Below are 17,182 nucleotides of genomic sequence, written 5' to 3' on the forward strand. Positions count from 1 at the left end.
GCATTTTGCATTCTGCAAGTAGCAGAAACCAGTTTGGGCTCAGGTGAGAAGACCTTAGTTAGGTGCAAATGGCAAAACGCTTTGCATACTAATGAGGCAATCAGACCTGAACACCCACACAATAGAAACATTTGATTCTGAATGGACACATTTGAACCAAGGCCCAGACATCGAGGCACCAGAAACCTCCAAACAAAAGGGCATAAGAAACGCCCCCCCCATCACGGAGACCCCCTCGCATTGGGGAATTCAAACAGTATCGATGAGGAATTGACCCAATAGATAACCAAAGGTTAAAGCCCGCCCAAGAAGAGGGAAGGACATTGGGATCCCTATAAAAGACAGGGACCTCGTGTTGTCAGGTCTGTTGTTCCGTGCTCCGGCCCTGACCAAGACCTTGAAGCTATATCCTGACTCCAGCCGTTGAGCACCAGCCGCCGAACCGTAAGTGCCAGTACGACGCTCGCTACGCGAACTAAGCCCGCTAAACCCCCCTGAAGACCGGGACGAAGGCCTCGCTCCCTGACCTTGCCTGTTCCTGTTAGATAAGTATTCTGATTACTTTAGTTTAGTCATAGCTTAGTCTCTTAGTGTGTGCATGAGTATTTATTATAATTGTATAATAAATATTGATCGTTTGGACCTTACTAATCGGTGTATCGTCTTTATTACTTTGAACTTGACCTTGGAATACTCGTGACGGTGTCTATACGGCACCTGGCGACTCCTGAGCTGAATAAATACATAGAACAGAGCCTAGTGGTGTTAAGCACTTGGAAGTTAATACACCCCAATAAACGCGTTTTACACTCATAGCAAAACGTGCAACAGTCCCCCATCGAGGTGAGCTGGTCGCTGTGCTGCGACATGGCCTACTCCACTTCCTTCATCTTCTCATCCTGCTCTCTCACCGGGACAATTGCCTCCTCCACCAACGATTTCAGTGCGACCGCTATCTCCTTCCTCAACGCCACCATGTGCCTCGCAAACTGCTTCTCACCTCACCTCAGTCATCGTTTCCACCTTAAGCAATGTGGCCCCAATGTGGTCCAGCCTCCTCCATCTTGTCGGCCCTTTTGCTGGCCCTCTCACTTGACGGCGAACCCTCATTTCCTCCTTTCTTCGCAACTGCTTTTTGCAGTCCTTTTGGCATCTTCACTGACATTTTATCTCCTTGTCTTCAATTCTCCAATAATTACCCCTGGGACTGGACTTTAAACCTGCTAAAAATATACCTCAAGCGGGAGCCACCCAACGTGTGACTTCCCCTCTACATGCCGCCACCGGAAGTCCCCTTTATCATCTTATATACCTCAGTTAAATCTCTAATTCTTCTAAATTCAAGAGAGTACAGGCTTAAACTGCTCAATCTTTCTTCATAAGACAAATCCCTCACCTCTGCAATCAATCTAGTGAACTTTCTCTGGACTGCCTCGAATGCAACAACATCCCTCTGCAAATAAGGGGACCAGAACTGTACACAGTACTCCCGGTGTGGTCTCACCAAAGCCTTGTCAAATTACAGCAACACTTCCCAATGTTGCACTCTATTCCTTTAGCTATGAATGCCAAAATAATTGTCAGTCCATCACACAAACTCACCTCCTATCCATTGACTCTGTTTACACCTCGTGCTGCCTTGGGAAAGTAGGCAGCATAATCAAAGATCCCTCCCATCCGTGTCTTCACTCTTCCAACTTCTTCCATGAGGCGGGAGATTACTGTCTGAAATACGCACTAGCAGATTGAAAAAGTTTCTTCCCCGCTGTTACCAGTTTCCTAAACGACCCTCGTATGAACTGATCTTTTCACACATCTTCTCTACTTAGTACTACAATCTTTATGCATCACCCGATGCCTGTGTCTATGTATTTATATTATGTACTTTATGTACATTGTGTATTTTATGTACATTGTGTAATTTATGTTTGCCCCATGTATTTTCTTTTCATGTATGAACGGTCTGTCTGAGCTGCACAGAGAACAATACTTTTCACTGTACCTCGGTGCACAAATCCAAATTTGCAAAAACAAATCCAAAAATTCTATTTGCCTTCTTTATGATTTACTATACCTGCATCGTTTTTGTCTGCGATTCATACACAAGATACCCAGATCTCTCTGCAGCAAAACACTGTGAGGTTTCTCTCCATTTAGATAATAAGTTGCCTTTCCTGTTTTCCGCCCAAAATTGATAACCTCACACCTATCCACGTTTAACAACATCTGCCAAATTTTGGTCCACTCACGAAACCCATCTATACTATTTGTAAATTTCTTATTTCCTCATTGCAACTTATTACCCCATCTATTTTAGTGTCATTTGTAAATTTAGCTATAGTATCTTCTATCCCTGCATCCAAGTCATAATAATAATAATCTTTATTATCGGCACAAGTGGGCATACATTACACTGCAATGAAGTTACTGTGCAAAGCCCCTAGTCGCCACACTCCGGCGCCTGTTTGGTTACACTGAGGGAGAATTCAGAATATCCAATTCACCTAACAAGCACGTCTTTCGGGACTAGTGGGAGGAAAACAGAGCGCCCGGAGGATACCTATGTAGACACAGGGAGAAACTGCAGACTCCGCACAGAGAGTGACCTAAGCCGGATTCGAACCTGCGATCCTGGTGCTGTGAAGCAACTGTGATAACCACTGTGCTACCATGTTAATATATGTTGTAAATATTTGAGGTCTGAGGACCAAACCCTGTGGCACCCACTAGTTACATTTTGCCAACCAGACAAAGTCCCATTCATCCCAACTCTCTGCCTTCTTTCAGTTAGCCAATAGTCTAATAAATTACTCCTCACCTCATGTGATTTTACCTTTTGTATTAACCTTTTGTACGGCACCTTATCAAATGCCTTCTGGAAGTCCAGATATCTTACATTTACAGAATGTCCATTAACCCCAAAATATTGATTTAGCATCTGTGGCATTTCTGCCTTCCCTGCTATTAACTCTCCAGTCTGATTCTATGGTAGTGTTGAATCAAGAACCCAGATAATGCTCAGCAGGGAAAGTGTTGTAAATGCTCAGCAGGTTGGATAGTATCTGCAGGGACAGAAACATAAATAGGGTTAAAATGACCTTGCATCGGAACTAAGTAAAAGAGTTCACATCTCCCCATGGCAAGTTTAAAACCCTTTTACGTTTTACATGACAAAAGTTCAACCAAACTCAAATTGTTAGCTCTGTTCTCTTTTCCCAGATGTTGTTAGACCTGCTGAAATTATCCAGCATTTTGTTTTTGTTTCAGACTCCAGCATCCGCAGTCATTTGCTTTTACGTTAAAACCCTTCCTTCCTGGTTCTTCCTTTCAGGTTTAAGAAGAAAACTTCACATAAATCTAGCTAAACTTTTAAGAAAAAGAAAACTGCTTTCAGCTCGTCCGCAACTAGAGGTGCACATGTAGGAGAAAGAAAGGTAGAGATTAAAATGATCTGTTTTCATGTTCCACCAGAAACAACTGTTGAAGCAGAATCCATAATAGCTTCTAAAAGCCAAGCAGATATGCCAAGAAGCATATTTTAAGGGTGGGAGAAAAGAAAAAAAACAACAGAATATTAAGTAGGCATCTTCTTCAAAGAAGACTAGGGGAAGGGCAGCAGACACAGCTCCAACGTGTGGGAGCTCACGTGCATCCACCTGGCTTCCTGGTGGCTCCTTCTGCATGTGTCAGTGGACGGGCTGGAGCACGGCACGTGATGCCTGCGCGTTGACGCAAAACGCCTGCGTGTGCGTCTGACCGTTGGTCGAGCAGCCAATGGCGTGCGAGCGGCGCCGTCCAATTGGAACGCGCGGTTTGTTAAATAGTTTTAAAGTGCGGTGGGATTTGAATCTAAACGGCAGCAGCCGGTCGGAGTGAGCGTGAGGGACCCGGGTCCATACACAGTTCAACAGTCAGAACAGCAGCCGGTCGGAGCGACCGTGAGGGACCCGGGTCCATACACAGTTCAACAGTCACAGCTGCGGCCGGTCGGAGTGAGCGTGAGCGACTCGGGCCTCATACCGAGTTCAACAGTCAGCGGCGGCCTCCGCCTCAGGTGAGCATGGAGCCTGCCGCTGACCTAGGAAAGGGCCGGTTTCGGTTTGCATGCGTGGCCTGGGGCAGTGCGTCTTTGGGACCGGATTCCCCTCCCGCCCCCTTACATGGCCCAACAAGGCTCCAGTGGAGGGCAACGACGATGCTCCTCCTGCGCTGGCAATGTTCTGAAAATAGCCTCTGGTTTGCCAAGTTTGCTTCAGAGGCACTTTGGGTTGGGACATTTTTTTTTTGGTTACCTCGAGTTGAAGATGTCTTGAGAAGGAATCAGTCGCCTGTGTGGGCTGTCTGGAAACGACAGCTGCACACGGGCGATGCCCTTCCATTGTGTTCATTTGAGGGTGAGACACTTCGTTTGCTTCCATCTGTTCTCTTTTTGAGCTAGAATCTGCGGTGCAGGCACCATGCGAGATTCACTCGTGCACCAGGGCCCTTTCAAGCTTATGAGGTAGAATTGATGACTAATTATTCCCCGAGCCCTTCCTGTTTATTATTGTCATTTATTTTATCATTATTTGGTCTGTGGACCCTTATTTGGAATGTGCCTTTAAGCAGGAGAGTGCTTGCCAGGACAGTGTTCTAGGATTTTTATTCTGGAGAGGAGAATCCAGACGTTGCCACTGAATTAATCTTAGAGTTTTGGAGGAAACCTGTTTGACTGGGGAACTGGTGGGTTGGTCAGGGACAGTGTTCTGCCTGACCAACAGTCATTTATGTGTCCTTATTGCTTGGAAAGTTAGTGTGGTGAACACCACTAATGGTATGTTATATGTATTATGGCTCTGCCTGTATATTAGATTCCTGTCTGCTGCTCTGCCCAGCAGGTGGTGTATAAAAGTGTATGCTCTCTTGCGCTGCAGCCATTCTGGTTCCAGCTACAGGAGGCACAACATCTTGTTCAATAAAGCCTCGATTGTTCCACCATTCTTGTCTTGTGGTAATTGATGGTGCATCAATTTATTGAACAAGATTTTTAAATGATGGGTCTCCTCATCAAGCCTGATTGGCTGCTTGAGGGCTCAGCTGCAGGCAATGCCACATCCACCTTCCCACTACTGGCTAGCCTGCTCTGAAGGCTACCTCCGAGCAGCTGCTGAAGAACCCTCTGGACTTGCATAAGCTCCAAGTCCTCTAGTCATGGGTGAGCCCTGATATTCTTCCCCCTCTGAAGTGATGATGCTCCCGAAGGGATGTTGCGTTTGACCGGTTAATCAAGTGTATGCCAGGCACCTCCTGGCCATGAGACAGTAACTCCCCAGGGAGACTCTGGACAATTTCTTGCGTGGCCTGCAGATCCTAGGTAGGGACCTTGACTGCCAAGCAGGTTCGGCAGTCCAGCACACTGAACTCTTAATTCGAGATGTTTGTGTCATGGGCATGAAGTCTGCATTTGTCTGACAGTGGCTATTGGAAGGGGGTACGCTCGATCTTGCGGGGACTAGGCAGCTTGCTAATTTGTTAGAAGTGGCATCCTGTAACGTTCAGTCCTATGCCTCTGACTGTATAGCACCCTTGTGGGCCCCACCAGCTGCTGACCCCTGCTCACCACAAGCCTGTGCTGTGCAGCAGCCAGCCAACTTTGGGGGGGGGGGGGGGGGCGCCAAGCATTTTTGCAGACAAAACAAACACCCCAGGCAGCGCTGCCTGCTGTGGAGCGTGACCTGCAATGGGTGTGGGAAGAAAGGACACATCGTTTCTGTTTGCCAGGCCTGGTTGGTTGCCTGGCATGTGTCCAGGCCTGGCATTTCCATAACACCCCTCCCCCCGCCGCCACTAGGAGCAGATGGGACACGGCCTTCATCAGGTCGGAGGTCCAATGGCTTCTGTGGGATGGGGTAATTGAGGCCAGCAACAGCCCCTGGAGAGCTCAAGTAGTGGTAGTGAAGACTGGGGAGAAGCACATGATGCTCATTGACTACAGTCAGACAATCATTCAGTACATGCAGCTCGACGTGACCCCCCTCCCACGCATATCTGATATAGTCAATCAGATTGCACAGAACTGGGTCTTTTCCACAGTGGACTTGAAGTCTGCCTACCACGAGCTCCCCATCTGCCTGGAGGACTGCCAATACACTGCATTCGAAGCAAATGGCCACCTCTGTCACTTCCTTGGGGTTTCTTTCGGTGTCACTAATGGCATCAGTCTTCCAGCGAGAGATGGATTCAATGGTTGGCCAGTACGGACTGTGGACCACCTTCCCGTACCTAGCTAACGTCACCATCTGCGACCACAATCGGCAGGACCACGACGCATTCCTCCATACTACCCAACTCCTTTAATCTCCCATCGAATAAGGAGAAATGCGTGTTCCGCACCAACCGCTTTGCCAGCCTTGGCTACGTAGTGAAAAATGGAGTCCTAGAACCCCACCCTGACCACATACGCCCCCTCCTGGAACTCCCTCTCCCCCAAGGCCCTGAAATGATGCCTGGGGTTTTTCTCCTATTACGCCCAGTGGGACCCTAATAATGCGGACAAGGCCCACCCACTCATTCAGTCCAGTTTTGCCCCTGACGTCTGAGACCTGCCAGGCCTTCAACCGCATCAATGTGGACATTGCCAAGGCCACGATGCACGCGGTCGAGTCCCTCCCCTTTCAGGTGGAGAGCGATGCATCAGATATAGCTCTGGCCGCCACCCTCAACCAGGTGGGCAGACCCGTGGCCTTCTTTTCCTGCCTCTGAAATTCGGCACTCCTGTCGAAAAGGAGGCCCAAGCCACTGTAGAAGCTGTGTGACATTGGAGGCATTACCTGACCGGCAGGAGATTCACACTCCTCACTGACCAACGGTTGGTTGCCTTCATGTTTAACAACACCCAGCAGTGCAAGATCAAAAATGATAAAATCTTGAGGTGGAGGATCGAGCTCTCCACCAATAATTGAGATCTTGTATCGCCCAGGGAAGCTCAATGAAGCCCCCTGATGCCCTATCCCGCAGGACATGTGCCTGCGCACAAGTGGACTGACTCCAGGCTCTCCACAATAACCTCTGCCACCCGGGGGTCACCCGGTTCTTCCATTTTGTCGAGGCCTGCAACCTGCCCTACTCCATTGAGGAGGTCAGGACCGTCACCAGAGACTGCCAAGTCTGCACGAGTGCAAGCTGCACTTCTACTGGCCAGACCGAGCGCACCTGGTGAAGGCTTCCCGCCCCTTTGAAAGTCACGGCGTGCACTTCAAAGGGGCCCTCCACCGACCGCAATGCTTACTTCCTGAAAGTGATTGATGCGTACTCCCAGTTCCCTTTTGCCATCCCATGCCCCTATATGACTTCTGCCACGGTAATCAAAGCCCTGAACAGCATCTTCACTATGTTTCCCCATCTATATCCACAGCGATCGGGGATCCTCTTTCATGTGCGATGAGCTGCGTCAGTTCCTGCTCGGCAAGGGCATCATCTCAAGCAGGGCGACCAGCTACAACCCCTGGAGAAATGGGCAGGTGGAGAGGGAGAACGGGACGGTCTGGAAGGCTGGCCCTGTGGTCTAAAAATCTCCCGGTCTTCCGCTGGCATGAGGTCCTGCCCGGCGCGCTCCACTCCACCCGATCGCTCTTCTGCACAGAGACTAATGAGACCTCTCGCGTAATGTGTTTGCCTTTCCCAGGAAGTCCACCTCCATGATCTTGCTCCCAACATGGCTGACACGTCCGGAGGAGGGCGAGTCCAGGAACTATGCGCTGACCCATAAGTTAGACACCTTGGTCGAAAGCCACCTCTTGCATGCAAACCTGCAGTACACCTACGTGGCACACCGACAGATTCCAAGACACTGCCTCCCTCCGGGACCTGGCTCTCTTTTTTTTTTTTTTTTTTTTTTTTTTCCCCCTCCCCAGTTGCCTCATTCATCCCCTGCGCCACACTTCTCCCTCTTTCCCCCCCCCCCCCCCCCCAGTGAACCTCACCGCAGCCCCCCACTCCAGCAGGATCCGTCCTCCCACTGGATCCACTCTGGTGACGAGGACAACACGCTCCCGGAATCGCAGGTGACCAAGTCAGCGGCCACATCACCAGGATTGAGGCAATCATGGAGGAGAGTCAAGGCCCCCCGAAGACTTGATTTGTAATGTTTCCACCACCCCTGCTGGACTTTTTTAAAACAGTGGGTGAATGTATATTATATGTATTATGGCACTGCCCGTATATAAGGTATAATGGTAAATCCCTGCCTGCTGCCCCAGGGAAGTGAAGGTTCTCTGTAAGCTATGAGTATTCTTGTGGTTGAATTTCCCGAAGGCTGGGTGATTCTCCAGTTGGAGCAGGCAGGGGAAAGTTCTATTTATTAGAGACCTCCCACTATCCAGGTATTTTGCTTATTACCTTGATATTTTGCCGATAGCTAATGGCATTAGGTAGAATTGTTCTGCAGAACAGTTTGCTTCTGTTTTAAAAGCAGACAGCAAACATGAATGTTTTAACATGTGACCTGTTACAATTCCAAATAAGATGGATGGTAAGGTCAGTTGTATATTGTGATGGATTTTATGCCTTGAGTTTGAGACAGCTCGTGCTTTTGTATCTGACCCATTCGGTTTGAAATTATCCTTTTTTGGAAAACATCTGAGTCAACACTAGTTTAGAAAGTTCCTTTTTGTTCACTTGAGTGTTTCATTTGTTTCCTCTAGTGTTTCAATTTACACTAATCTTTTCGTAGCCATTTTTTGGCTTTTAAGGAAATATTGACTGCAAATTCATAATGTACTGGGACAAGACAATTGGGAAAAGTCAAATTTGAGTCTTGTAGCTTTAAAATTTGGTAGCTCTGAACATTCTGGAATATTACAGATAACTGGTGTTGTGGAGATTTAACTTTCATTTTCCAATTCTCCAAATGTTTTGAATTAATATTTCTAATACAGTATGACAACTTTCAATTACTGCTTGCAGGATTTCTGATTACAAATGGAGAGAAAGCTTGCGAGCCAAGGCGGGCATGCTGGAAAGGTATTTTTGCCATCTGTTAAGTTGATATGATAGATATTGAAATAATGCTCTTTATCTAGGAGATGCAGGTAGATATGACATTGAATGATCGCGTGCATTTAAAATAAAGGATTGCATTGAATAAACTAAAATTCGGAGGATAAAGCCCCTGGTCTGGATGGGTTATATCTCCATACTTAAGAATCTAGAGAAGAGGCATATTACAGATTTAATAATCCGTTCCAAACAAATAGGTGTAGTGACAGAGGACTGAAGGATAGCTAATTTATTTTCTATATTTGTGGCGACAGGCCATGGCTTGGGAAATATAGACAAGTCAACTCCACGTTATTTGAATAATGGAATCTTCACTAAAGAAAATAGAAGAACATTGATAAATGTAATAAGAGTAGCCATGGATTCCAAAAGGAGGAAACGTTTTATCAAGTCTTTTTTATTAAGAGACGCAGACGATTGACAAAGGGACTGAAATAGATGCGCAAGATATCTGCAATTCCAAAAGATGGTGAATAAAGGTCAGAATGTGGTGTGAGGGCTAATTGGCAAAATGTATTTATTGCTGGCTCTGATACTGAAAGCAAAGTGGGAATAAAAGTAGTTTTTCAGAGGTGCAGGAATTGGTGTTTCACAAGGATCTGTACTGGTGGAACACTGTTCATAACACTTGCGACTTTGGAATCAGAAGTACAATTTCTAAATTTGTGAATGACCTCAAATTGGGGAAGATAATACTATGGAAGTCTGCAACAGTTTCTAGGAGGACATAAACTTGCAAAATGGTCAAATAAAGTTCAACAGAGTTGGATGCAAATAGTATACGTGCATTGAAAGGGAAATTGGACAAGTAGGAGAGAAAGGGGCATAAAGTTGGCAACCGTAGATTTAGATAAGCAGCGGCACAGTGGTTAGTACTGTTGGCTCAGTGCCAGGAACCCAGATTAAATTGTGGCCTTCTGTGTGGAGTTTGCGCATTCTCCAGTGTCTGCATGGGTTTCCTCCGGGTGCTCTGGTATCCTCCCACAGTCTAAAGCTGTACAGTTTAGGTGACTGGGCCATGATAAAATTGCCCCTTGGTGTCCAGGGATGTGCTTGTTGGGTGGGGTTGTGGCTAGAATGGGTCTGGTTGGCGTGCTCTTTCTGAAGGTCTTTGCAGACAGTGGGCCGAATGGCCTCCTGTGCTGTAGAGAGTCTATGAAAACATGGGAGGGGGCTTGGTTGGAGCAGAAGTATTCCTTTTTTTTAATAAATGTTTTGTTTATTGGGTTTTGAACAAGGTATAATTACTGTTCTGTACACAGGATAGGAAATGTGTGTGTATATATACTCTGTACACCTGGCCAAAATAATTTACAACATGTAAGTAGGCGACTGTTTGTGAAGGGGGGGGGGGTGGATTGGGGAGGCAAATATACATTTGGGTGCCGAGGAGATAATTACAGTCCCCCCCCCCCCCCTCCCCCGCGCGCCGCTGTGGTTCACCTTTCTTTCCTCGGGTGTAGCTGTCTCTGCCTTTCATGCCTTGGCTACTTTCCCCTGATTCTTCACTACTTTCCCCTGATTCTTAGCTACCTGGCTATTCTTCCTCTTGTTTGTTGACCACAAACAGGTCCTGGAACAATTGGGTGAATTTGATTTTCTCCATTTGGAGAGATTCCGAGAGGTCGGACAGCCAGTCTGCGGCTCTGGGTGGTGCTGCTGACCTCCAGCCAAACAGGATTCTACGGCGGGCCATCAGGGAGGCAAAGACAAGGGCGTCCGCCCTCCTCCCCAGAAAAAGATCTGGCTGGTCCGAGATGCCGAAGACTGCCACTTTCGTGCATGGCTCCACCCTCACCCCCACCACTTTGGACATTGCCTCAAAGAAGTCTGTCCAGTACTCCACAAGTCTGGGGCAAGACCAGAGCATGTGGGTGTGGTTGGCCGAGCCTACTTGGCACCGTTCACATCTATCCTCCACCTCCGGGAAGAACCTACTCATACGGGTTCTTGTTAGGTGGGCTCTATGTGCCACTTTTAGCTGCGTCAGGCTGAGCTTTGCGCACGTGGCAGTGGAGTTGACCCTATGCAGTGCTTCGCTCCAGAGTCCCCACCCTATATCAATCCCCAGGTCGTCCTCCCATTTCTTTCTTGTTGCGTCCAGTACGGTGTCGGCCCTTTCTATCAGTCGGTAATACATGTCACTGCAGTTTCCTTTGTCTAGTATGCTTGCGTCCAGTAGTTCTTCCAGTAGTGTCTGTCGTGGCGGTTGTGGGTACGTCCTTGTCTCGTTTCGTAGGAAGTTTTTAAGCTGCAGATACCTTGGCTCGTTCCCCCTGGCTAGCTGAAGTTTCTCTGTCAGTTCGTCCCACGTTGCGATCCTGCCGTCCGTGTATAGGTCCCTGACTGTCAGTGTCCCTCCATCCTGCCCCCACCTTTTGAAGGTGGCGTCAGTCAGTGCTGGTGTGAACCTATGATTGTTGCAGATGGGAGCTATGTCCGACATTTTGGTCAGGCCAAATTGCTGCTGCAGTTGGTTCCAGGATTTGAGGGTGGCTATCACCACCGGGCTGCTGGAGTGTTTTTTGGGTGGGGATGGGAGTGCTGCCGTGGCAAGGGCCCGGAGGGAGGTCCCCATGCAGGAGGCCTACTCCGCGCACACCCACTCGGCCTCTGGCTCCTTGATCTATCCCCTTATTCGCTTAGCTGTCGCCGCCCAGTGGTAAATTGTAGGTTTGGGAGGGCTAGCCCCCCGCTGGATTTTGTTTTTTGTAGGACCCTCTTTCGGATCCTAGCATTCCCTCCCCCCATACGAACGCCATGATTAGTTTGTCCAGCGCTTTGAAAAAGGCCTTGTGGATGTAGATCGGAATGGATCTAAACAGGAAGAGGAACCTGGGCAGTACGTTCATTTTGATCGTCTGGACTCTCCCTGCGAGGGGGAGTAGGAGTGTGTTCCATCTTTGCAGGTCCTTTTTTACTTCCTCCGTCAGACTGGTGAGGTTCCATTTGTGGATCCCTTTCCAGTCATGGGCTATTTGGATCCCCAGGTAGTGGAATTTGTGTCGGGCTTGTTTAAACGGCAGCCCCTTTAGTGCTTCCCCCCCTACTTGCGGGTGTAGTGGGAAGATCTCGCTTTTGCTCATGTTGAGTTTGTAGCCCGAGAAGGCTCCAAACTCTTTCAGGAGCGTAATGACTCCATCCATGCTGCTCTGTCGGTCTGAAATGTAGAGGAGCAGGTCATCTGCATAGATTGAGACTCTGTGCTCTCTGCCTCCACTTTGGATCCCCCTCCAGCTTTTTGCTGCTCAGCGCGATTGCTAGTGGTTCAATCGCTAGGGCGAACAGCAATGGGGACAGTGGGCATCCTTGTCTGGTGCCCCTGTGCTGTTAGAAGTATTGGGAGTTGGTATTGTTGGTCCGTACGCTCGCCATGGGAGCGTTGTATAGGAGCTTTACCCAGGAGGTGAACCCTGTTCCAAGCCCGAACCGCTCCAGTACCTCTGAGGTATTTCCATTCGACTCTGTCGAAGGCCTTTTCTGCGTCCAGGGAGATGATCACCTGTTGTGTTCTCTCCCCGGAGGGGGTCATTATCACGTTCAGCAGGTGCCTAATGTTCGAGGTAAGCTGTCTACCTTTGACTAAGTCCGTCTGGTCCTCTGTGACCACCTCGGGTGCACAGTCTTCTAGGATTTTGGCCAGTATTTTGGTGTCTGCGTTCAGCAGTGAGATGGGTCTATATGACCCACATTCCGTTGGGTCTTTGTCTTTCTTGGGTATCAGTAAGATTGAGGTGTGTGCTAGTGTGGGTGGCAGTGTGCCCCTTGCTAGCGAGTCAGAACATCTCCCGCAGGTGCGGGGCCAGTGCTGTCGCAAATTATTTGTAGAAGTCCACCGGGAATCCGTCTGGTCCCGGTGCCTTCCCCGTCTGCATGGAGCTAATGCTGTCCATGATCTCTCCCAGTGCTAGAGGTGCTTCCAAGCCCTGTTTTCTGCCCTCCCCATGACTGGAATATCCAGTCCATCAAGGAACCGTTTCATTGGGGCCTCACGGTAGCATGGTGGTTAGCATCAATGCTTCACAGCTCCAGGGTCCCAGGTTCAGTTCCCGGCTGGGTCACTGTCTGTGTGGAGTCTGCACGTCCTCCCCGTGTGTGCGTGGGTTTTCTCCGGGTGCTCCGGTTTCCTCCCACAGTCCAAAGATGTGCGGGTTAGGTGGATTGGCCATGCTAAATTGCCCGTAGTGTAAGGTTAATGGGGGGATTGTTGGGTTACGGGTATACGGGTTACGTGGGTTTAAGTAGGGTGACCATTGCTCGGCACAACATCGAGGGCCGAAGGGCCTGTTCTGTGCTGTACTGTTCTATGTTCTATCCCAGGCTCCCCCTTGGGGGCTCTGAGGTGTACAGCTCTTGGTAGAAGGCCTTGAAGATTTTGTTAATCTTTCTGGTTCTGTTTCTAACGTTCCTCTGGTACCCCTGATTTGTGCAATTTCTCTGGTGGCTACCTGCTTTCTCAGCTGGTGTGCCAACAGGCGGTTGGCTTTGTCTCCGTGTTCGTACAGGGTCCCACGCGCCTGGCGGAGTTGGTGCACTGCTTTCCTGCTGGAGAGCAGGTCAAAGTTCCTTTGTAGCTCTTTCCTCTCCGCCAAGAGCTCTATGGTCGGGGCCTCGGGAGTATTTACGGTCTACCTCCAGTATGGAGTCGACCAGCTGCTGCCTAGCCACCCTTTCCTCCCTATCTCTTCACGCTTTGAAAGCAATGATTTCCCCTCTTAGTACGGCCTTTAGCGCTTCCCAGAACGTGGAGGGTGAGACCACCCCGTTCTGGTTGTTCTCCGTGTACTCTACTATGGCCCATGCTATCCTTTCGTTGAAGTACTTGTCAGCTAGTAAGGCACTGTCCAACCTCCCATGTGGGGTGTTGGGCCCTGCCCGTCTCTAGCAGCACGTCCATGTAGTGTGGAGTGTGGTCTGATATCACAATTGCGGAGTATTCCACTTTGTCTATCACTGGAAGCACTGTTTTCCCCACCACAAAGAAGTCAATTCTGGTGTATACGTTGTGTACTGGGGAGAAGGAGAATTCCTTCTCCCCCCGAGTGGGTGAACCTCCAGGGGTCCACCGCTCCCATCTGCTCCATAAAGTGACTGAGTTCCCTTGCCATGCTTGAGGTTTTCCCTGTTTTGGGGTTTTGTCACCCTAAACATCGTCCTCTTGCCGATCAATATCACCACCCCCCTGGCCCTTGTCCCATAGCAGGAATGGTAGGTTTGTCCCACCCAGCCCTATCTTACCCGCAGTCTGTCCTCTCTCAGGTGTGTCTCTTGGAGGAAGACTATGTCGGCCCTCATTTCTTAGGTGGGTGAGGACTCTGGATCCCTTCACTGGGCCGTTGCGTCCTCTTGCGTTCCTGGTGGGGGGGCTTCTGCCCCCTCACTCCTGTGGGATTAACCATACTTAAAAGAAGTATTCCTAAGTAATATGTGTTGAATCAATTGTTTACTGCTTTCCTGTGTACTAGCTGTTGCAAGTTGACCGTACTAACGTTGCATTTTTAACAATGTACAAAAGTGGGCATTTCTCTATTAGAGGACTGTTTGTCTGAAACTTTGCCCAGGTGATTGACTAACCATCCACTGAAGGTTCTTTTGTACTAGGATATAAAGTACACTTATTTTGACGATTGGGATACTGTAGTAGCCACACATTTGTTCCCAGAACTACTTTAGAATGACCATTTTACACACCATGCTATGAAATCGGCATTAACGTTTGCAAAATTAAATGCAAGGTCCCTGTATATTTCATGCATAATTGTGAAATCAAATTTGTGAATTATCTCTACTTGGAATACTTCTAATATAAACTGAACTTACTGAAGTGAGTCATTTGAGCAGAAGCAGGAAATAGCATTTGGTGAGTGAGGAAAATCATGTTCATTATTATTTAGGCATTGTCTGAAAATACTACTTTGTTTTGAAGATGCCAGCCTTGGATGGTCCAAAACGTACTGTGGAATCAAAACAAAACTCGTTGAAGATGTCATCCTTGGATGGTCCAAAACGTACTGTGGAATCTAAACAAAACTCGTTGAAGATGTCATCCTTGGATGGTCCAAAACGTACCATGGAATTGAATCAAAACTCTCAAAGACCACCTACAGGAAATTTGTCAGCACAACATATGATGTCTACTTGTAATGCAGGCCAACAAAGTTTACCTCTTCAAACTCTGGTTCTGTCTACCAATACTGCTCCAATCAAACGTCCGGTATTAAATCCAGTAAAACAGACAGTGCATGTGCCCTCCCAGCAGAAGCAAATTTGCCAAAAAGCAGAAGTTCAGCAGATTTCTGAAACTCCTCAAAGTCAAACCAATGGAAAACCTGTTGAGGCACCAAATGATGGTGGTATGTAAACGTCTAACACTAATATTACATATTGTCTGGTTTAATCATACTGCAATATGTTGATTTTGAAATTTTATATAATGGTCTTTACGGTTTAATGTTTCTCTGTATGGCTCAACCCTTTTGTTTCAGATTCCAACATCCACAGTATTTGTGTTTTATTTAACACAGGCACAGTGGGTTGAATGCTTATTATGATTTAAGGAGGAGAGAAACTGAAACTACCAATTTTTTTTCCCCTTGCTTTCAGCAATCGATGTGGCAAATAACTTTCATATATGTTTTGGTCCTGTCCAAAGCTAGAGGATTACTGGAAGGAGGTGTTTAGGGTAATCTCTGCACGTGAAACTGGACCTGAGCCCTCGAGGCCATATTTGGGGTGTTGGACAGCCGTGGTTGGAAACGGGCGTGGAGGCAGATGTTGTCACCTTCGCCTTGTTGATTGCCCGAAGGCGGATCCTGTTCGGGTGGAGATCAACTTCTCCACCCTGTGCGCTGCATGGCAAGGGTCCTGCTGGAATTATTAACACTTGAAAAGGTCAAATTTGATCTGAGGGGAAGAATGGAAGGGTTCTACAATTCATGGGTGTTATACATTTTGCACGTTTGAGAATTGGATTACATCGAACATTAAGGGGGGAGGGGGATGGTGTTAATGGTGACTATGGGAGATTCCTGATTACTTTTTGTCATTTGTTAACATGCGGGCTAATGTCTGGGGTTTGGTGAGGGGATGGGATCGTTGTTGTTGATATGGGGATTGACATTACATTCATTTACTGATTATTGTTTATTGTTGGGTGTAAATTTGGGAGAAATGTGTAAAAGGAGAATAGAAAATATTTTTTAAAATCCATGGTGGTTAAGGATAAAACTACTGGCCAAGGTACAAAAATAACTCCCCTCTGGCAGTGGCATCATCTTTTGTTCCTGAAGTTTTCTGTTTCTCTCTAAATTAGCTTGTTATAAACGGGACTTCATATTTTCACCGCGAAAACACTCTAATGTGACTGCAAACAGAATGTATGTTTTATGCACTGGATCTCATGTCACTGTTTTCCTGCCTTTTCTGGGAGGTGCACGGAACCAGTCCAATTTTTTAAAACCTAAAACACCACTAATAAGCAAAATATTTTAATTTCTTATTGCTGTTTTGATATGGGGGGGGGGGGGGGGAAAGGGAGAAAAACAAGCTGTCAATTCTTGTGTTCCAGACTACATTCACTTGTACACATACGCACCCCTTTGTCATTCAATGGCATTGCCATCGCTGAATCTCCCACAATCAACATCCTGGGGAGGGTTACCATTGATCAGAAACTGAACTGGACTAGCCACATTAATGCTAAATACGATGGCTACCAGGGCAGGTCAAAGATTAGGAATCCTACAGTGAGCAACTCTCCCCCTTGCTCCCCCTTGCTCCCCCTTGCTCCCCCTTGCTCCCCCTTAACTAAACCTGTCCACCATCTCCAGACACAAGTCAAGAGTGTAATGGATAACTCTCCACTTGCCTGGATGAGTGCAGCTCCAATAACACAAGAAGCTCAACACCATCAAGGACAAAGCAGCTTGCTTGATTACTCTTCCTTCCGCAAACATTCAAAGCCTCCACCACTGGCAAACAGTGGCAGTTTTGTGTACCATCAACAAGATGCACGGCAGTAACTCACCAAGGTTCCTTAGACAGCACCTTCCAAACCCTTAACCACTACCATCAAGGACAAGAGCAGCAGAATCCTGGGCACCCCACCTGCTGGAGGTTCCCCTCCAGGTTACTCACCGCCCTGACT

General features: G+C 47.8%; 1 protein-coding gene across 2 annotated transcripts in view; it reads left to right on the plus strand.

Annotated features, from left to right (window-relative positions):
- Window positions 1-3,826: 3,826 nt before the first annotated feature.
- The window catches only part of LOC119969452 (aurora kinase C-like), a 45,691-nt gene continuing 32,335 nt past the window's right edge, over window positions 3,827-17,182 (plus strand). The window contains exons 1-3 of one of the 2 annotated variants that reach the window (XM_038803095.1): window positions 3,827-4,054; window positions 8,944-9,000; window positions 14,963-15,389. In XM_038803095.1, the coding sequence (XP_038659023.1) occupies window positions 8,959-9,000; window positions 14,963-15,389 (469 nt within the window). In that variant the 5' untranslated portion in view covers window positions 3,827-4,054; window positions 8,944-8,958. The remainder of the gene's footprint in view (window positions 4,055-8,943; window positions 9,001-14,962; window positions 15,390-17,182) is intronic. The other variant, XM_038803096.1, reaches the window with a different exon arrangement.

This window comes from Scyliorhinus canicula, chromosome 7 (genome assembly GCF_902713615.1).
Source record: "Scyliorhinus canicula chromosome 7, sScyCan1.1, whole genome shotgun sequence".
In the NCBI taxonomy this organism is placed as follows: Eukaryota; Metazoa; Chordata; class Chondrichthyes; order Carcharhiniformes; family Scyliorhinidae; genus Scyliorhinus; species Scyliorhinus canicula.